The 22,774-nt window shown below is 36.0% G+C and overlaps 1 protein-coding gene across 2 annotated transcripts in view; it reads left to right on the top strand.

Moving 5' to 3' along the window:
* The window catches only part of LOC131434909 (sensory neuron membrane protein 2), a 64,277-nt gene that overhangs the window by 35,247 nt on the left and 6,256 nt on the right, over positions 1-22,774 (top strand). Inside the window, exons 2-7 of one of the 2 annotated variants that reach the window (XM_058602172.1) lie at positions 8,892-9,049; positions 9,106-9,253; positions 9,488-9,622; positions 14,445-14,699; positions 14,773-15,002; positions 15,069-15,268. In XM_058602172.1, the coding sequence (XP_058458155.1) occupies positions 8,892-9,049; positions 9,106-9,253; positions 9,488-9,622; positions 14,445-14,699; positions 14,773-15,002; positions 15,069-15,268 (1,126 nt within the window). The remainder of the gene's footprint in view (positions 1-8,891; positions 9,050-9,105; positions 9,254-9,487; positions 9,623-14,444; positions 14,700-14,772; positions 15,003-15,068; positions 15,269-22,774) is intronic. The other variant, XM_058602173.1, reaches the window with a different exon arrangement.

Here is a 22,774-nt window from a genome sequence, read left to right as displayed (position 1 = left end):
CGCTTCGACGTTGCAACTGAGCCCCACACGACAGAGAGAACATCAATTCCCAGTGCTGAGCTGAGTAATTCTTGAATCTGTGCAATAACTCATGTGCACGGAAAAGGTTGCATACAGAAGATGTATGAAAATATACACAATTTCGGTGCACAAGGCAAAGTGTTCGAGTTCAGATCGAAAGGATCGTTTAGCTGTCATTGACCAGCAAGCGCAAGCGGCTTAGGGTGGATTTGTGCATGTGCATTTTCGATACCATCCGACCTATTTTCATCGATTAAATAGAGAACTAAAAAGCTTTTTTAATCCACCAAGTGGTGTAATGATGCCTTTCTCATATTACTTATATTTTCAAAAACATCACCAGAAGATTCTGTCAAGATTTTTTTTCCAACTTGAATAAATCAAACACATTCTTTGGTATAAACTATCAAGCATTTCAATTTGTAAACAGTTATGTTAAGTTAATATAGATTTAAATGTGGTAACCCTGCACGCCATACATAATTGAACAAACCACGCTGTGTGTTAGGCGGTGGCTTATTCTTCTTCCGTACCAGCACGTACCGATTTTGCATTTTGTATGACAGTTAGAAAGTTTCGATACTTATTGCCCTATAATTTCGGAACCGGAAGTCGGATCTGGATGAAACTGCACAGTGTCTTTTGAGACACTGAGATCTTTATTTTGAATCATGATTTGTGAAAATCGGTTTAACCGTTGCTGAGAAAACGAAGTGAGTTCCGGTTTTGGAACTTTTCTGTACTATTACCGGTGCGTTTGGAAGCAGAAACCGGGCACTAGTAGTCTCAAAGTAGATTTATATAGGGTGATTTTTTAAGAGCTTGAGAACTTTTTTAAACAATAAAACGCATAAAATTTGCAAAATCTCATCGGTTCTTTATTTTAAACGTTAGATTGGTACATGACATTTACTTTTTGAAGATAATTTCATTTAAATGTTGACCGCGGCTGCGTCTTAGGTGGTCCATTCGGAAAGTCCAATTTTGGGCAACTTTTTCGAGCATTTCGGCCGGAATAGCCCGAATTTCTTCGGAAATGTTGTCTTCCAAAGCTGGAATAGTTACTGGCTTATTTCTGTAGACTTTAGACTTGACGTAGCCCCACAAAAAATAGTCTAAAGGCGTCAAATCGCATGATCTTGGTGGCCAACTTACCGGTCCATTTCTTGAGATGAATTGTTCTCCGAAGTTTTCCCTCAAAATGGCCATAGAATCGCGAGCTGTGTGGCATGTAGCGCCATCTTGTTGAAACCACATGTCAACCAAGTTCAGTTCTTCCATTTTTGGCAACAAAAAGTTTGTTAGCATCGAACGATAGCGATCGCCATTCACTGTAACGTTGCGTCCAACAGCATCTTTGAAAAAATACGGTCCAATGATTCCACCAGCGTACAAACCACACCAAACAGTGCATTTTTCGGGATGCATGGGCAGTTCTTGAACGGCTTCTGGTTGCTCTTCACTCCAAATGCGGCAATTTTGCTTATTTACGTAGCCATTCAACCAGAAATGAGCCTCATCGCTGAACAAAATTTGTCGATAAAAAAGCGGATTTTCCGAATGGACCACCTAAGACGCAGCCGCGGTCAACATTTAAATGAAATTATCTTCAAAAAGTAAATGTCATGTACCAATCTAACGTTTAAAATAAAGAACCGATGAGATTTTGCAAATTTTATGCGTTTTATTGTTTAAAAAAGTTCTCAAGCTCTTAAAAAATCACCCTATATATGCACTAACTAACAAGGTTTGCCAGCTAGATGAATTTACCAGTAAATTTTATAAAAATGTGGACCTCGTTTCGGCATCGCTTGTGAAAAAATACATATGAAATTGAAAATTTTTACTAATCGCACTGGAAAACGGATCTGGATCACTTTCTCATGGACTTTTTAAATAATTTCAAGACCTTTCATTTGCATCTTAGTTTGTAAAAATCGATTAGAAAATTTCCGAGAAAATTGAATGCGCATTTTCTTATAGATTTGCACATATTGCCTTGTAATTCCGGAACCGGAAGTCGGATCGGAATAAAATTCAATAGCGATCTATGGGTCCGTGTGACCTTTAAATTGAATTTAAGTTTGTGAATATCGGTTTACCCATCTCTGAGAAAACACATTCATACACACACAGACATTTGCTCAGTTCGTCGAGCTGAGTCGAATGATATATGACATTCGGCCCTCCGGACCTCGGTTCAAAAGTCGGTTTTCACAGTGATTGTATAGCCTTTATATATGAGAATCAAGGCTTCTCCCCGTCAATCGTGTTTACATTCTGTTCTCCCGCTGGGTAATGATATGTGAGACTATGTTGTGTCTATATCGCTGGTTTTTTTTTCTGGCACAATGTTATGAAAGTAATGGGTTGGTTTTCTTCTAATATTGCTGGATCATTTTTTTTTTGTTTGAGAACCGCTCTTCTAATCCTTCTTTATACTTCAATATAAATGTGTAATCAAGCGCCACATTTGATCGATCCTTATTCACAACAAGTAGCTCTTAGGTTCTGTTCGCCATAATTTGTATTTGTTTTGCATTTGATGAAACTATTTCAAATTATATATAGCTTTTGCTAGTGTTCATGATTTCTGTATGCACCCACTTGATGCCAAATTTATGTTCAAGTTACGCTGGAAGGCAAATACATGTATGTCTTTAAGTTTTGCCTGCGAGAGCATAACGTTGCGATTCGTGGCCACACAATGCGATTTTGATGATAGCATTAATGTTTTATTCATTATGAAAAAAGATTCCTCTAGTTCAAATTGAAAATTCTAAAGAAAAAAAAACAATCAAGAATCATTTTGATTCCCTTCCGATTCTTAATCTTTATTGATCTTGTATTTCATCCAAACACGCAAAACTCGAGTTTACTGACAAGTGTCAGGCGAAACGTCGACAAGCGCATACGTTAATTAATCACACTTGATCACTGTCACTGGCTAAACTGTCGATCAAAGAAAAGTTTAGTTATTTGCACTTTTTATATAAAAGTGCAAATAACTTATCTTTTTTTCAAATATTTGCACCTTTCACACATAACGTCACCGTCACGTAGCGTCATGACGGTCGGAACGTGTGAACGTTCCGGTAAAGAAAAAAATAAACGAATATTTAGTTATAACGCTGACGTTCCGGTAACGGTGACGGAAAGAGGCGGACCGTCTGAATCGTACATTTTAATGCCTTTGGTCTCGAATAGTTCACAACGTTTGCCACAAGTCCATATGCTACGAATTTCGACAGCTTCTTCCATTTAAAACGTTTATATATGGCTAATTGTAGACTTGGAAGTGGAAAAATTTCTCTTTTCTAGAACTTTTACAAGAGCGAACAAATTTTGCATCCGACGCACACGCCTACTGCGAATTCATTTTACTTACCAAAAATTTGGAGAAAAAAGTTTAAGCTTTAATCTAATCATCTAACACTACAATACAGCCAAGGGATTACAAAGCATCAGACACGTTGAAACAAAAATGCTTGCGTGATCTTATTTATTCAGTAATATAGATAGTATCAATGCCTATACATGCAGCAATTTCCACAAGGCCATTTATCAGTTGAAATGTCAATGTGTAGCCAATTTTAGCTCTAGCGTGTTCGGATAAAATGTGTCTCTGTTCAAGAAGAATTTTAAAACATTCGAATTTTCTCGTACGATTTGAATTTTAATATAATTTTCTGTTGGCAATGTAGTAATTTATTCAAGATACCAAATAGCACTTTTTTATTGATTTATTAATTTATTTATATATTTTTAGTTCGGTTGACGTAAAGTCGCTATAACTAACTTAGCTCAGTTTGCAATGACTAAGAAGCAACTTATATTGAAGAAGCCAAATGAATGAGAAACTCACAGAAAATATGAATTTTTGGAAAAAGATACGAGGTAGGACTCGAACCAGCATTCTTATGCAATCCGTGCATATGTGTTTTGCCATTTTCGCCACCCAGTACTTGAGCGGAAACTAGATATAGAGCGACAAGACTAGGATCAGGAATCAGAACAAATTGGCTCAAATGGCACGTTCCCCTTGATATTTGGAGATTTGTGCCTTGCCATCAATTTGTTTTTAGCATCATTTTCCCGATATATAAGAGGGAAGGATTGAAAGGAAATGGTGAGGGTTGGACTAGGAGGATGGGAAAAATTGACGACACAAAAACACATAAAAGCAGAAGTAAATTCTGCACCCCTAAGGGATGCTGAACAATCTGCTGAGGATCACATTTAGTGGAAGCAGAAGGAAATTCTGAACCTCTACGAGGTCCCGAACAGTCTGCTGTTAATAAAACCTCCAACCCCCGAGAGGATTTAGAGATCTTACAAAAGCGACACCATTCTGCACTCCCGGAAGAATGCAGAACGACTCGCAGTATGTACGAGCAGAAGTAAATTCGGTACCCCCCAGAGGATGCCAAACAATCTGCCAAGCCCTATTTAAGGTGAATACAGAAGGGATTCATTCACTCCAGGAAGAACGATGAACCCTTCTGACTATAGCTCCTTACCACATTGGGTGAGAAACGAGAGAATATCCTTCAATTTTAGCTCCGCATACACAGACTCAACCATGTATGGAGAACCAAAAACCCGGATACGTAGCTGCGTCAATGCGGGACAGTTACATATCAGATGATATGAAGTACCATAATCGCATTCACACAAATCACACGAATAATACTCAGCACGTTGGATAGTAGCCATGTGATAATTGAGTTTGCAATGTCCAGTCAGAGCTCTGACCAGAATACTGCAATGATGCTTGGAGAAATGCAGTAGACACTTTAACATTTTCAGATTTAAATCTGGTAGAAATGCTTTTGTCTGAGCGCAAGTTTGCAAGCTGCGCCAGTAGCTGGCATGTTTGGATGCAGCCCAAGAACGAATCTTGTGCTTTATCCAACTAGTTGAAAGTGGTAAAGCTGGTTCAGGACCAACGAAATCATTCGTTGCACCAGCTCTAGCCAACTCATCAGCCCATTCATTTCCAGTAATACCAGAATGGCCGGGTACCCATATGAAGTAAACAGCATTTGAAATGCTGAGGTCTTCAATTTGAGTTCGACATGCGATCACTAGATTCGACCGTGAGTCATTCGAACTGAGTGCTTTTAAGGCTGCCTGACTGTCGGAACAAAAATAAATACGTTTGCCACAGATCCTCTGCTGAAGTGCCGATTGTACTCCACACAGAATTGCGTAGATTTCTGCTTGGAACACAGTACAGTATCTACCAAGTGAATGAGACTGCTCCAGCCTCATTTCACGACAGTAGACACCAGCACCAGCACGACCATTCAACAGAGAACCGTCCGTAAAACAAACTATGTGTTCATCAAGTTGTCGTTCCAGACAACCAGACAACCATTCCTAACGAAGAGGATAGCTCACATTGAATGTTTTAAAAGGAAAACTGCATGTGAGAGTTAGGTCACTAGGAGCGAGTAAATACTCATCCCACGGAACCATTTGAGACCACAAGCGAGTGTGACTGGTAGCATATTCTAATGGGTTACTGTTCCAAAGCCCTGTAACCCTAAGACGGTATGCACAAGATAATGCTTCTTGTTTTAGGAACACATGTAGTGGTTTAATGCACAGTAGCGCCTCTAGAGCAGCAGTAGGAGTTGTCGTGAATGCTCCTGTCATCGCCATTAGGACCATCCTTTGGAGATGATTTAGCTTTGACTGAACTGTCGCGACTTCTCCTTTCTGCCACCATACAAGACAACCATATGCTAAAATTGGTCTAACAATAGTTGTGTAGATCCAATGAATATATCTGGGTTTGAGTCCCCATGATTTTCCAAAAGCTCGTCTGCATTGGCCGAAAGCCATACAAGCTCTCTTAATCCTGAAGTCAATGTGAGCAGACCAATTCAGTTTTGAGTCAAGAACAACCCCGACGTATTTAACTTGATCGACCACAGTGACCTCTGAACCGAAGAACTGTAACGAACGAGCTCCTGTGATTATCCTACGATGAGTGAACAGCACCATTGATGTTTTGCCCGGATTTACAGACAATCCAACCTGACAACACCATTGTTGAACAGATCGCAGGGCTTGCTGCATTAAATCAAAGAGAGTGTTAATGCTTATACCGGTCATCAATATATGACAATCGTCGGCAAAACCATAAGTCGGAAATCCAAGGTTATTAAGTTTCCTTAACAAACTATCAGCGACTAGGTTCCATAAAAGTGGGGATAGTACACCACCTTGAGGACACCCACAGACACTCAGCTTTCTAATCTCTGGCCTGCCGAAGCGATGATCAAAGAAGTTGATTGCTAAGCATTGCGTGTATCCAGTAAGGGAAAAACCCAAGATATTCCGTTCACGACTGCAATGTTTAACCTCCTGCAGCCATTCAGCCATCGGCACGGAAATACACCTTGACTTAGGAGTTCCTATTTTTGTGGCCTTTTACGACATGGAATAGGAAACCAGTGGATTAATTCTTGGTAAAAAATAATTCCGCCGGATGCCACACGGCTTACCTGTTTGGTGGACTTATACCACCGGTACAGGAGGACCGTAGCGTTATTCTTAGCAGTTGGGAAACCGCTACCGACACTACACGGCTATCTAGGCTGCTCAGAGAGGGAAGTTAACATTGATGGTCAACTTCCATGGATGGCCGAGCAGCCGGTAGGAGGTAGGACTCGAACCAGCATTCTTATGCAATCCGTGCATATGTGTTTTGCCATTTTCGCCACCCAGTACTTGAGCGGAAACTAGATATAGAGCGACAAGACTAGTGTGTTATTGTCTTTATATAGGGTACCGGTCGTGAGGCTGCTAGGATTTAGATCAGCTTTATTTAGAATTTAGATTTTGCTTTCCAACTCGATGCTGCTGTAGAACTGTGCCTACCACAGCTCAAGGCGGCGGAAATGGTAAAACGCGTATGCACGGATTGCATAAGTATTTTGACAAATCTTTTCGAGTAATAAAATTATTCTATACATTTTTCGACCAAAGAAACTGTCGTGCAAAAAAAAACATAATATAAATAATAATAAAGGTCAACAAATTTCGGACGATTTATTTTAGCACAATTCCGTGTAGACTCTGATTGATTGAGTTTCACATTTTCTCCCAGACGAACTGAGTAATGAGTTCGTACTCGATTGTTTGTTTTTGAGTTTTTTATCAACTAGATTGACTATGACATTATGAATGTCCATAAATATTTTTGCTTGCTTATTGCTCTATTTGTGAATGTGTTAATGTAAAAGTCAGTCGACTTACACCATTTTATTACACTCCAGCTAAAGAACGATACAGACTAAGGTAGGTCTTTTTGTTGGTTTTCAACAAATGTCAAAAGAAAAAGTTTATGGATAGTTTTGCATATTCGGAAATTTTGAAGTTTTTGATTAACATATTTTGTAAAACTACAGTATTGTTTCGAATAAAAATGGAAATCAGCTAAAATCGGAGAAAAAAAGCAATTTAACAATTTAGTTTGATTTTGCTTCCTCAACTCCGACAGATTTCCTATTCATTCGGTTAGTGTCGTATCGGTTAGAATCGGTTGTTGCATTGGAGTTCTCATTTATTCGGAGCTCACACTGAATTTCACATGTAAATCCGAACGAAAAAATTTTACCCATTCAGATTTGATTCGGAATCGGAGTGCGTCAAATCCAACAGTTAAATAAGCAAAACATTACAAGTTTGGATAAGATATATCCTTCATCCCAGTATATGAGTTTTTTTGGAAACTATTTAGAGCCGTTTTTATCTTTAGAATGAGGTTTTTGAACGAAACACCGAAATTGGATGAAATTTTCCAAATTGAATAGTTTTCTGGTTTCGTGTATATTCTCTACATGGATGCCAAATAAAGTATTCAAATATCTGTGGACTGGTTTCAAAAAGTATACTAACTCATGAAAACAGTTTTAGAACGAATTTAAAGTGCTATAGAGTGAAGTGTGATGAATGGTTTCGGATTTGGTTGTTTGGAAAGACTGTAAATTTTGACGCAAGTTTGGAAAAAATTTGAATTTTCAGAAATCGGTGTGAGTCTACTGTCTAAAAAACATCCACTGATTCTGTACGAGCCTGTGAACTCGGATAACGCACGACGAACCATGTCCCAATCAATCCTAGAATGAATAGAGCGTTTTACACCCTCTCGAACTCACAGCAAACTTTCATGTCACTGCACTCGCTTCGCTATTCAACACGCATATCGCCTAAAGGTAGATAACAATCAGCTCATCAGAGAGCTTTTTCCTATGAAGCATCAACAGACGAAAACAACGTAAGTACGGTGAGATAACATCGCTGCCCTCACGGATCATCAGTCTCTTGAATAGGGAAGCTCCACTAACTAATTATGGAGCGGTCGCGACATTGTTTGACTTATTAATCTGTTTACTCGGTTTATTGAAAGAAAAAAAACGGTTGACCAACCGGATCAATATTGTTCCAACATTTTAATATGTAAACATGCTCGTCACGCCCGAAATTGGCCCTGTCAGATAATCGTTCAGAATGGATCTAACCCTGAAATACACTACCTCCGACCTGCGATACGACGTAACGATCGATTAGCGTCTTATCGGAATCTGTCCCACTTTCGATGCCGTCTGCCTACCACCACGAGGACATTAACCCGCCTGGTACGGAGCAAGAACAAGCAAATAAAATAAACCACTGGAAAACTTTTCACTGTCACGCAATCCGGTCGAATGTCGAACTTCCCTCAGACATTAGGGGCAAGGTTGCAGGATGGGAAGACCTTGAGGAACATTCATATGTTGGTCAGGGAATTTTGCTTGCCACTGGTATTTAGCTATCTGGTACTCATTCCACTCGTTTATTTTTTCTTTCTTTTTCAGAACACGGAGCTTCGCCAAGGAACACCGCAGTTCAAACGTTGGGAATCGCTACCTCAGCCGTTAGATTTTAAGGTTTATATCTTCAATGTCACTAACCCGTACGAAGTGCAGATGGGAAAACGGCCGAGAGTCGTTGAAATTGGACCTTATGTCTATTTGTAAGTTCAAGCAAAAACATTGAAAATGGTAATGTACACTTATTTCCTGCTTCCAGCCAATACCGCCAGAAGGACAACATTCGCTTCAGCAGGGACCGATCGAAGGTACACTTTTCACAGCAACAGATGTACGTATTTGATGCTGAATCATCCTATCCACTGACGGAGAATGATCAACTGACGGTGCTTAATATGCATATGAATGTAAGTCACTTGTCCGCCCACACTTTTTTAAAAGGCCTGTCAATTCGGTAGGTGAAATCCAAAGCTTTCTCTTTCACGGTCCTGTATAAAGAAATATTCAAAAAGGTTGCTTCACACATTCGTTTCGGAAACGACTCGCGCTTATCGGCTTTCTATCTTTCGCCACATATCCTTCAGAACCAAACAACCTGTGTTTATATTTCCTTCTATTTCATTTGTATATCTTCATTTCAGAGTATATTACAAATAATCGATAGCCAAGCAAAGGAAACGATCACAAATTTTCGGTCCGATGTTAACAATACTCTCGAAAGAATCCCAGTAGTTAGAGTTATCAAAAGAATTATAGAGCGAACGACGCCGATCCAAGTAACGTTTGTTTCTTCTATTTTTGTGTTTTCTTTTCTTTTTTTTTATTTGCCACATTGTGTCTTGTGTTTTACTTCATTTAATCCATTCAAACGGCTTCTGGTACTTGTTGTTCGGTATTTCCACTTTATTCTAGTTTGTTCGAAGTGCCATCGGTCGACGGTTTGGTTAGGGCGCTTCCTAGCTTTCTGTTCTATTCTTTCTTCACCGTATTCCATGTGTGTTTTTTTTATATTCGTTGTGTGTAACCATCACCAAGTTCGGGTGGCGGACTAATGTATCAGCTTCATATATTTATGTTCGTAGTCAATGGAAGTTCATAGCTAATACAGTAGAACTCCAACTGCACTCATCTCTCCATCGATGTCACTATTTCTCTAGTGTAACTTTAGACGCCATTCGAACTGGTGTGAGTTCACACTGACCGCGGCTGGTACGGCGCAAGAAAACCCTCATACTGACAGAGTCGTTGTTGGTATGTTTATTTTTACTGTTGATATTAAATTTTCATTCCATACATTTGTAAAATAATCGAATGATCGTTACCAATATCGAGTACATTTACTTCAATTATTCGAGGACTTCGAAACTCTTTTACATTAATACGAAAGCCAACGATTCTGAGAGAATTTCAGCAATTTCGGTTTAGAATCGAAAAATTCTTAAATGGTTTACAATAAATTTTTCTTATTCAACTAACACTAAATCCACAAAATCCAATATAATAAAACACCTGACTGTGCGAATTGATATAATCGGTGTAGAACATCGTTTACGCTGTACTACAATAGATGTCTCTAGGGGTAAGTACTGGACGACATGAATCGATCAAAAACGTCACACAGGAAGCTAAGACAATTTACAACATTATCGTATCAAAACATTCGTGTGTATTCTCCTACGAAAACACAGGCCGGAAAATAGATGATAGAATTAAAAATGATGAATAAGTGCGTCTCGAACTCGCAATCTATAGGTTGGGGAAGTTGTGCACTTAACTTGGCGTCTTATTTCGTTATTTTTTGTGTTCCCTTATTTATTTATTCAACAGTTAAATTGTTTATTTTGAACTTATTTATTCATTTCAATTTCTTCATTTACTTACATTTTTATTAGTTTATATTTTTATTAATTTATTAACTTATTAACCTATTAATTTATTAATTGGATCAGGGTCATTTCGCCGAAAGCCGTTTCGCCGAAAGCCATTACGCCGAAAGGGTTATTTCGCCGAATGACATTTCACCGAATGGGTCACTTCGCCGAAAGGGTCATTTCGCCGAATCCTGAAATCGTCTTGAAATCGTAATTAGAATTGATTTAAATTAAAGACAAACGAAAGATGATAGCGTTAACGCCCGTTTTGTTGACCTACCTGTACTCTCGAATAAAGATTGATACATGAACCTCAGAAGGTAGTTCCCAAGAAAACTTTTTGACTATTAGCTACTAAGCATCAAAGCAATTGTATAGGTAGTAATATGTAGGTGGTATTTTCCGTTTATTAAGTGAAAATGAAAACATCGTTTTGGTTCATGTGCTGTCCGACCTCGCTACCGTTCGTTCGGACCTAACTAAAGCGAAGAAACCTAGCTTTGAGTAGACCGGGCAAACAAGGCGATTACAGGTTTGTATGCAAGAAGCCGTCGCTTTCGACGGCGGGTCGGTGGCCGACTCAACTGGCGGTTTTGTGCCGCCGAGCCATCTTGGCTTGGGTTACGTGGCTGCGCCACATCAGTTATACAGGAGACATAACATGCAGGAGATATGACCCTTTCGGTGAATTGACCCTTCCGGCAAAATGGCCCTTTCGGCGAAATTACCTATTCGGCGAAACGACCTTCGGTGAAATGGCATTCGGCGAAACGACTTTGGCGAAATGACTTTCGTTGATATGACCCGCTTCCATTCATTTTAATTTCTTCATTTACTTACATTTTTATTAATTTATTAATTTATTAATTTATTAACTTATTAAACTATTAATTTATTATTTTTTAATTTATTATTTTATTAATTTAATAGTTTAATTATTAATTAATTAATTTATTTATTTATCTGTTTAGATATTTGTTTATCTATTTATTTATTCATTAAAATATTTTTTTATTAATTTATTTATTTTTTATTTCTTAACTTTTTTGTTTGTTTATTTATTTCAGTATTCATTTGTTTTTGTGTTCATTTATATATCAACTTATTTATTTATTTATTCATTCATTTATTGTATTTCTTTATTTATTTGTTTTTGTTTTAATTTTCTATTCATTTTTTTCATATTCAGTTATTTATTTATTTGTCCATTTATTTATATATTCGTGTGCTTATGCAATTATTTATTAACTTAATTTTATATAATATTTTATTTATTTATTCTTTAATGCTCGGTTTGACGGTTCAATGCACAGGGCGCTGGTCTTACAAGCCAGTTGTCGTATGTTTAACCCCCGACCTGGAAGGATTCTTAGTATCAGTAAATTAATAGTACTAGTCACGCAATGATTCTGAACGCTAAGAATCGGCTGCGAAGTCTGTTAAAACAGAAGGACTGAATTCCATAAAAAGAATGTAATATCAAGACTTTGCCTTTTGTTTTTTATGTATTTATTCATTTATTTCTTTATCTATGCACTTTTTATTTATTCATTTTCATTCAATATTTTGTCCTTATATTTATTATTTTATTCCTTAATTTTTTATCTACTATTTATTTATTTTTTTGTTCATTGTTCTTTTTTTATTTATTTACTAACTAATTTATTATGAAATATGTTAGTTAGTTAGAGATTTAGTTGTTTATTCGTTTATTTATTTATCATTTTATTTATCTATTTGTTTATTTAGTTATTGTTTCATTTATTGATTTATTTGTTCATGTAGTTGTTCATTCCTTATATATTTACAATTCTTTCGGTTATTTGTTTATTAAATTTTTTATTCATTTATTTATCCACTTAATAGTTTATTTATCAATTTATTTATTTATTGATTCATCTATTCATCTTTTTATTTATCTATTTATTTATCTATGTATTTCCTTTTTTATTTATTTATACATTTATTTAATTATCTATTTATTAATTTATCTTTTCATTCATTCATTTATTTATTGATTTGTTTATTTCACAATTCATTTATTTATTAATTTATTTTATAATTCTTTTATGAAGTAACTAATTATATGTTTATATATTTATTTGTCTATGCATTTATTTATAAATTTATTTATTTATTTATTTAATAGTTCTTTTATTAAATAATTTATTTTCTTTCTTTATTTGTTCATCAAATAATTAATTTTTATTTATCTTTTTTTTTAGTAATACTTTTAATAAGTAGTTTTTTTGTGTATTTATTTTTTCATTTATTTATTTATTTAATAACTTGTCATTTATTCATATATTTACTCAATTATTTGTTTGTTTATTTATCTATTCATTTATTTATTATTTATTTAAAAATTCTTTTATGAAATAATCAATTTATTTGTTTATATATTTACTTATTTATTTATTTATTCATTTATTTTCATGCAGTTGTTTTTGATTTTTTTATACGTATTTATATACTAAGTTAATTTTTTGGTTGTTTACCCACTCATTTAATCGTGTATTATTTTGTCTTTTTATTAAGTAACCTGTTTGTTCATATCTTTGTTTGTTCAATTATTTATTTAGTTATTGATTTATTGATGCATTTATTTACATTTTCCTTTGCATATTTGTTCATTTGAGAACGATTTTGAAACGTTTTCCCTGATCTAGTACAAAGAGGTTTGCTGTTTAAGTTTAACTTGAAGCTAGAAAATGCCTAAAAGTGGTTTAAGCTATAACTTCTTTATTTTTTAATTTACACTAATCACTTAAATTTTTATTTTTCGAAATGAAGAAAACTTTCTTTTAATTTGATTTTTTCGTATAAATTTAAATTATTTTCTTTTCAATGCTTCTTAGGACTTCTTTGTCGACACCATTTTCTACCTATAACAGTTTGCGACTTACAACGATTTTAAAAATTTTCATGCAAATATGCATGCCCTCTTTCTTAAAAATCAGTCTTGAGTTAATTTGGTCGCTCAATAAGAGTGCTAGGATGTTGTCATACTGAAAATGTGTGTAAATTTTCAGTAGTCGATCATAATTTTGCCCCCTTTTCTGTGGTTAATTTCTAAGATTGCTCAAATTAATAAAATCCCTTGAACATCAATTTAAAGTACCAGATATGGTAGACCACAAGCTCAACCAAAAAATATAGTCAACGAATGCAAACTGGAATAAGTACATATTTTAAATTATTATAAAAAAAAATGTTTCATCTCGATAACTATAGTGGATTTAACAAACTTTGCAACAACTTTTCACTGTGTGAAAGACAAAACAATATTATTTTCCCAAACGTAATGACTAATGTGACAACTTTGGGCTCATCCCTAGTAGAATGTTATGTTACGGTGACCAGTTTTTGTTGCATTTTTGTTGCAAGCCTCAAAAATGGTCTGAAATAAATTGCCGCAACATAATTTGTTACTTGGGACACCAACCTTCCTTATTCCACTGTTTCAGGTACATCTCTGTAGCACATTACAATCACTTCAAAATCACTAATGACTAATTGCATCACGCAAATGAATATTCTGTGAATTGCAGATGTTATCTGTTCCTTTTTTCACCTACATTTATTTTAGTATATAATTGCAACCCAGTCTGCTCGTTTTCTCTTAGAGCACCTAACAAACAAACAGAGTGTAGTACAGATAAATAAAAACGTCACTAACCTAAATTCGCACTATCATTTCTGTCATCCGTATCCATGCCGCACGCAGTCCATCCTGCAAATTGCCGAAGACGAAACCTACGATAGTCTGCGGTTGATCAACGTCGAGCTAAACCGTATCTTTGGCCGACCGGATTCCATGTTTCTGCGGACCACACCGAAGGAGTTCCTGTTCGAGGGCGTACCGTTCTGCGTGAATGTGATCGGCATTGCGAAGGCGATCTGCAAAGAGATCGAGAAGCGCAACACCAAAACCATTCGAGTGATGCCGGACGGGTCGATGAAGTTCTCCTTCTTCCATCATGTACGTGTAAATTCGATAGTTGATTAATGCGATTATTAAATTGCGTTTTTTGTGTTTTTTTTTATTCCCATAGAAAAATATGACCGATGACGGTGTCTATACGATCAATACCGGAACGAAAGATGCCCTGCTAACTCATGTGATTGATTCCTGGAACGGTCATAGCACCGTGGACCGGTGGAGTAATCGATCACTGGGATCGTCGGCTGCCTGCAATCGTATAATCGGAACCGATGGTTCCGGATATCCTCCGTTTCGGTACGGTGTACAGAAAATGACCATTTTCAGTTCGGATATCTGTAGGTTGGTATAGACATGGTTTCATCTTTCGCTAGAGATTCTAGTTACAACCCTTGTGTTAATTCACAGAACTGTGGATATCAAGTACGTGGAGCCGTCCAGCTACGAAGGCATTCCGGCGCTGCGCTATGAAACCGATAGTAACTTCCTGAACGAGATTGGTCCCGAGTTTGGTAATGATTGCTACTGTGTCAATCGAATACCGAAGGCGATCGTGAGAAGTAACGGATGTCTGTACAAAGGCGCCCTGGACCTATCGACGTGTTTCGGTGAGTATCCAAAATTGACTCATATCAATCAAAATTTACGGAATTTCCGGCGATGAACCTTGGCATCTGCGTGTGTTTTTTTTTTCACCCTTCTAATGTCCTGCAGTATTAATTTCAGTAAACATATGTTTATTCTAAATTGATTAGCATATTTATACGTACAAATAAAACCTGCACCTGCCTTCAGCAGAAAAATGCAAATTAAGCTTACGAATCGTCGTCGCCCGAGATTTGAGCAACAATTCGGTCATCCACATCTGCATACGTGCCAACTACGCAAGCTATGAAAATCCTAAATAAAAAAAAAACAACCCGGCTCATAAATGTCATACAATCGCAGATAGGAACTTGAAATAAATCGGAGATGCCACCGGCAACCGGCTAAACAGGTTGTCCATACCTAACCTACACCGATGACGTCGTTGCTTTAGAACTAATTGGTGATATTCGCACCTCGTTTCAATCAATCAACCGGCGAGTGTTAGGAGGCTAATTGAATTGACCAAGTCATCGGGTAAGAACTGGTTGAATGTAAAGTTTGGGGGTCAAGATCGTGAAAACAGTTATATGAACGAGCAGCAATTACTTTGCACGAGGACAGAAGAGACAAATAAATCCATCAACGTTAATTGTTTAGTACAGGTATATTACGAACACACACACATACACACACACACACAGCGGAGCGAAATCGTCTCGATTGGTGATCATTTCCCTTACTGATTGTTTTTTTTTTTGACTGAACACTTTTACGCTGCACTGTAGGCGACATACGATGAAGATGAAGTGTGCAGGCAAAACAGGCAGACGACTGACCTGTTGACTGCCGTTAGTGAGATTTGAGGGGAAGATAGATCAAGCTTGATTATAATTCATGGTATGAAATCAGCCACGATCAATCCCGAACTCATACGTTCAAACGGGCTGTGTCATTACTGAAACCTTTGTACTTTGATAAAATTCAAACACTAAACATGTTTCATTTTATCAACAATAGAATATCGATATTTTCGTTGTAATACTTTGTTTGAGGGATATTCAACGAACATTATCCACACCGATTTCTAATAATTTTAGTTCCTATAAAGTTCTATAAACCTTTTACTACTGTGGGCAAACAGCACTCAGTAAGAGTTTTGAATTCTGTTATGTTTCGCGTGGACACCTCCCAGTGAAATTTGTAGACCCGCATAAGTCCGATCATCGGTCCGATTATCGGACCGATTGAGCACGATATGGGGCCGATCGTAGCGCTTCGATCGGCCCGTCATCGGACAATTCTGCACCATTTGCATCAACCGCGTCGACCTAAAAAAGCTTTATGTTTACATTATGCATCGCTAGAGAAACAGAGCGAAGGAATATCAAACAAGGCATTTTCGAGCCGACATCTTCCCGAAAGGGTGTGAAAGAGTGTTAAACATTCTTTTGTTTCGATCATAGAGGCTTTAACCTTTAGGTCATTCGCCTCTTAGGGCCAGAAAAACTCTGACCCTATGTTCGAGGTTGGAAATCCAACCCCGATATATCTCATCACCTGAGTAATCAGACATCCGCTCTCTGCTTTGGTATATCTTCACTCTTTTGTTCTACCGATACACTATGCAAGCTCGAAACGCAATCAAAAGCTTTCTTGCACGATGCGTCCGATGTTCGGATTTACTGGGCTTATTCGTCGAATTTTTTTCTATGTTGGTATGATTGTCAGTGACATCTGTGCCAAGTGCCACGTCCAGTGTTGCCAGATTTGTCTGGCAAATTCTCGTTTCGCCAGACACTCAAACTAACCAGATCTTTTGCCAGATTTTCCAAATGTTACCAGATGTTTCAAATTTTCCTATATATTGTCAGATCTCGTTAGATATTTACGGTTTTGGCCTCTATACGATAGGTGGGGAGACCTTTTTTTTGCTTACTGGAAATGAAGCCCGACAAAAATTTCCTTGTATATAATAGACCCAGACAAATCCAGATAATTTTTTGAGTTTTGGCAGATTTTTGAAAAAATAACCTGGCAACTCTGGTCACGTTGTTCATTAGTGTTTAGTATACGTCTGTCTTTCTGAAGTATTAAAAGTGCAATCGACGATTTTTACAATGAGTGACATTATTCAACAAAGAAGTTCCATTAAATTTTGTGTGCGGAATCAAATTTCTGGTGCCGAAACGTGCAGAATGTTGCAAAAGGGGATTCCTTTGAGAGGGACTTTGAGAGGGAGGAAATATAATTGAAAGAATAAATAAAGAATTTTGAAATTATGACTACTATTTCTTGCTCACAGTAGTACTTAGAATTCAGGCGAAATGTTATTTATAAAATTTCAGTTCAATCTTATTTAAAAAAAATCAATATCAAATCAATGAATCATTGAAATGTTATCACCTGTACTATTATAAATTTTGTGGAGGACTGGTTAAAAACAATAGCAATACAGTTTTATTGTATTTGCTTAATTAGCTGCTAGCCTGCTTTAATATTACGTCCATGAATCGGGTAGGTCGTGTGACATTCGTTGGAGGTTTTAGAACCACGAACTGATTTACTGGTTTCTCGTTCCACGCTGGCCCCTCCCGAAATCAAAAAACGGAAAAAATAAACAGTTTGATGAATATTATGGGGCTGCTTATCCTGCAGACTACAATGTGAGATAGTGGTTTTGAGAGTTTCGTGATGGTTGAAACCCCACCGCCACTGACAGCGTCAAAACTTCATAAAATGGAGCTTAAAACCAAGCAAAATAAACGACAATAACAATAATACATAAACCCGGAAAGATTCTGCAGATGACAAAGATATCCTACATACTTATTTAGGACTAAAAAGACGGACGCAAGCACACTTCAAATGCGTGTTTGGCTAGAACCATAGAAAAGGAGTCGAAGAAGTCTGCACGAGTGCTTCCCAAACGGCACGAGTGTCTCAAAGGAGGCTCAATGGGTCGGACAGATCCACCTTGTTCACCTGAATTGGCTTCTTCGAGCTATTATGTGTTCCTCATATTATCTCTGAGAAATTGATGTGAGTTTCGTGTTGCAATTTTGGACCACCAATTACGAAACCTGAAATCGAAAACAGTATAGCACAAATGAGTTTGTATAGTCATCAATTAATATGACCTACAAATTTAGTTGTTTCCCGTTCTCCACGACTCAGAGTAAGGAAACTATCTCGGACCAGCTCTCAAAATCTACGCATCATCCTCAAGTTTTGTGGATTGTTATGCTCTATAAATGGCCGTTAAAAAATGTAATACAATAACCTGATCTCGAATCACCGGTGAATTGGTTTATTTAAATTTTATTTAAATACTCAATAATGACATTTCCAGTTGAAAAAGATCTTGGTCTATTGTCTATCTACTGTCTACCGTTTTTTTCGGAAGTTACTGAACTAATTTTCACTAATTTAGATTCAAATGAGATATGTTATATTTCCATAAAACCATAATGGCCAACAATTTTCGTTTCGGGTATATCGGACCCCAGTTCCTCGCTGCAGAGTTACCGGAAATAAAGGTCAAAACTTCCGAAATGAAACGCACATCGTTTTCATGAAGATGATAACATCTATTCTCACAATCTTAGATTTAAATAAATCATTTTTATAATCCCATAGCTTGCTATTGAATTTTGTCCTGACCTCCAGGTCCGGAACTATTCACAAGGTGACGAGTGTTTAAAATGTTAAACGGTCGATTAAAGCGATACCGAAAAAATAGTTAATATTTGTACACTTTCTGTCAAATTTATATAACCATTTCAAGTAAACTATGATGCTAAATCACTAAAGACCTTCCAAGATTTGAAATTTCTGATATATGATCTGAATGCAATGATAAGTTTACAATACGACTTTTATGTAATATTAGTGTTGATTTCTTGCCTGTTTTTTTTATCACTGAATGTTTATGGTTACTTCGGTTGTAAGTTTTCCGCAACCTTGCTCTTGCTTATATAAATCAAAGAATCTTCTACATTTCCGGATGCATCACAAGAAGTGGTGGTTCATTAATAAATGTCCAAATAATATCATCATCATGCTTATTGCTCTGGGTAGCCGACTAACGAGAATGCTTCAAGAAGCGCTCTGAAAGTCCGAAAGGTTTTGAATACTATAAATTGAAGCCTCCACGAGAAGTTTTACTTCAGAAATATATCGTCAAAAATTTATACGTCACAAATTTGCACGTCAAAAAAATTCACATCGAAATTTTCATGTTAGAAATTTTACGTCAAAAATTCATACGGAAAAAAGTTTTGCGTCAGAATTTCTACGTAAAAAATTTGACATATTTTCTTCAAGTAGTTTTCAAATTCTGTATTAGTTGTTCACTCAATTTCTTTCCCCACAATATTGTCAAGCAGTTTTCCGAGCAATTTTTTGAACAATTTCTCTAGCAGTTTTTCAAGTAGCTTATTGAGTAGTTTTTTCAAAAGTTTTTTTCGAGCAGTGTTTTCAAGCAGCTTTCGAAAAAGTTTTTCAAGAAATTTTCGAGCCCTTCATCGAGCAGTTTTTTCTAATAATTTTTTAGGTAGTTTTTCGATCAATTTCATGAGCAGCTATTGAGCTGTTTCTCGAACAACAATTTCTCGAAGTAGTTTTTCAAGCAGTTTATCGAATTTATTTTTCGACCGATTTTTTCGAGCTGATTTTAGGTGGTTTTGTCGAGCAGTGTTTTGAAGAAGTTTATCGAATTTCAAGTAGTTTTTCGGGGAGCAGTTTTTACCAAGCAGTATTTTCGAGGAATAATTTAGTTTTTTAGTAGTGTATTCAGCAGTTTTTTATGCACTTGATTCGGGTAGTTTTTTGATCAGTATCTTGAGCTTTAATTCGAGCCGTTTCTCGAAGAGTTTTTTAAGCAGTTTTTCGAGTAGATTTTTTGAGTAGTTTTGTCGATCAGTGTTTTCAAGCAGTGTTTCCAAGAATGTTTTACAATAAGTTTTTCAAGACCTTTATCGAGCAAATTTTTAATCATTTGTTCGAGCAGTTTTTTGAGCGAATTTTTAAGAGTTTTTCGGAGATCAGTTTTACCAAGTAGTATTTTCGAGAAACAATTTTTAGTGCAGTTTTTTTAAGCATCTAATTCGAGCAGTTTTTGAGCAAATCTTTTGAGCAGTTTTTATGCAACTTTAAGCATTTTTTGTTGTTGTTTTTCGAGCGGTTTTGAGCAGTTTTTATGATGAGTAGTTTTATTTAGAATTTTTTCAAGCAGTTGAATAATTTTTGAGCGGTTTTTAGAGCATGTATTCGAGTAGTTTTAATAGTTTTTCGTGCAATTATTCAATTTTTCGAGCAGTTATGTTAAATTTCGTATTTTCATTTCATAGTTTTGTTCTATCTCACCGTTTTATATCTTCTATGCACTAAAATTTCTTAGACCCGACACTCGTAAACGTATCTTATGGCGTTTTTCATTGAAAAACACTGGTGTCGTGGATTGCTCCGGTTTTGTACTTTCGAGCAGAAATGACAATAAAACACGGTCAAAATATTGCATTTCTGCTCGAAAGTCTAAAACCAGAGCAATTCCCGCCACCAGTGTTTTAAATGAAAAGCGGCATTATTCTCTTAAACATGTTCTTGAAAAAGAAGAATTATTCGCGACAAATTAAATTGAAACAAAAAATCACTGGTGTAACCGATTTTGATATTTGAGTCTACCTGCTGTCTATTATCTATTGTCTATTGTCTATTGTCTATTGTCTATTGTCTATTGTCTATTGTCTATTGTCTATTGTCTATTGTCTATTGTCTATTGTCTATTGTCTATTGTCTATTGTCTATTGTCTATTGTCTATTGTCTATTGTCTATTGTCTATTGTCTATTGTCTATTGTCTATTGTCTATTGTCTATTGTCTATTGTCTATTGTCTATTGTCTATTGTCTATTGTCTATTGTCTATTGTCTATTGTCTATTGTCTATTGTCTATTGTCTATTGTCTATTGTCTATTGTCTATTGTCTATTGTCTATTGTCTATTGTCTATTGTCTATTGTCTATTGTCTATTGTCTATTGTCTATTGTCTATTGTCTATTGTCTATTGTCTATTGTCTATTGTCTATTGTCTATTGTCTATTGTCTATTGTCTATTGTCTATTGTCTATTGTCTATTGTCTATTGTCTATTGTCTATTGTCTATTGTCTATTGTCTATTGTCTATTGTCTATTGTCTATTGTCTATTGTCTATTGTCTATTGTCTAGTGTCTATTGTATAAGTTTTGATTCTAAAGTATATTTGAAAAAAAAGAACAATGAAATATTGTTATATTCAAGTTTCTGATTAAAATATGTGTATGAAATACGTTGTAAATTAACAAAATATTATTATCTGTTTATACTTTCTACAGACGATTTGAAACATGCATCTGAATCAAACTTATTATACAATTTAAGCTAACAAAATTACCAGAAATTACACACGTTATTATAGGGGAAAATTCTCTATGATACAATTTTTGACGAATTTCCACTAGAAATAACAAAAATGCGGAATATGGATTAGGAAGAATTGAACTCACCACTTCTATTTCTTTAAATATTTGTATTATTTCGAAGCTGCTTATGAATTTTGAGTTTGAGTACCGTACAAATAATTATACTGAACTAAAGTAATTTATTGAGCCACATTGAGAACAACTTTCAAATAAAGGATTGAGACTTTGGTTTATATGCAAAATTTTTCATGCTCGCTCATAATGATATAAGTCGACTGAGCAAATTAAATAGTGTGTGTCACCAGCGCTGTAAAACTTCATTCAATTCAATTGAAATCGAATGTATGCACGAGCTGACGAGCACTCTACTGCAGTAAACTTCACATTGTAACACACATTCTTCTCTTTCAGTTTTCATTTTTAATATTTCTAAACACATTTCAATACATTTGAAACAGTGGAAATTATCGATTTTAACTTGCTGGTGATAATTGAAAACTCAGATGAGAACCGCCACTCTCTATTTACCGTTATGGTTGGAGAGAGTTGTGTGTTATCGAGTTGATGTTTATGCCTATTCATTCACACTTGCTCACTACCCACTGTGAAGACAAGGAAGACAATGAAACAGGTAGACTACTTGGCACTACAAACTGAGCAAGCAAAACTTCAAGTGACTAGGTACGGTTATTCAATTGACGATGAATTCTGGGAGCTTCGGCAACAAATGTAAAATTAATGAGAAGGGATATCGACGACACGACCAGGCACTTTGAAGAAAAATCAGCATTAAAACTGTTCGCTAACGATTCACCGCCAGTTACCACAAATCTAGCGACCCCTTGTAAATGATAAAAATAATCTTCTCGAGCAACACTGTTTAAGTTGCTATGGACTAGTTACCAAGGAACCCCAAAACAAATAAACATGTTTTGAAAGCGGTGGAATAGTTCTATTAGTGTTCAACTTTGTCCAAATTAAGCAGAAATGCAATTAAATGAACTCGATTTTCGGAATTTAATTGAAACTAAGGATGAAACCAACGAACGAGGACAATGATCTGCTTCC

The sequence above is a fragment of the Malaya genurostris genome, chromosome 3 (assembly GCF_030247185.1).
Source record: "Malaya genurostris strain Urasoe2022 chromosome 3, Malgen_1.1, whole genome shotgun sequence".
Taxonomy (NCBI): domain Eukaryota; kingdom Metazoa; phylum Arthropoda; class Insecta; order Diptera; family Culicidae; genus Malaya; species Malaya genurostris.
Note: the sequence above shows the minus strand (reverse complement) of the source record. Positions and strands in the feature narration are given on the sequence as shown.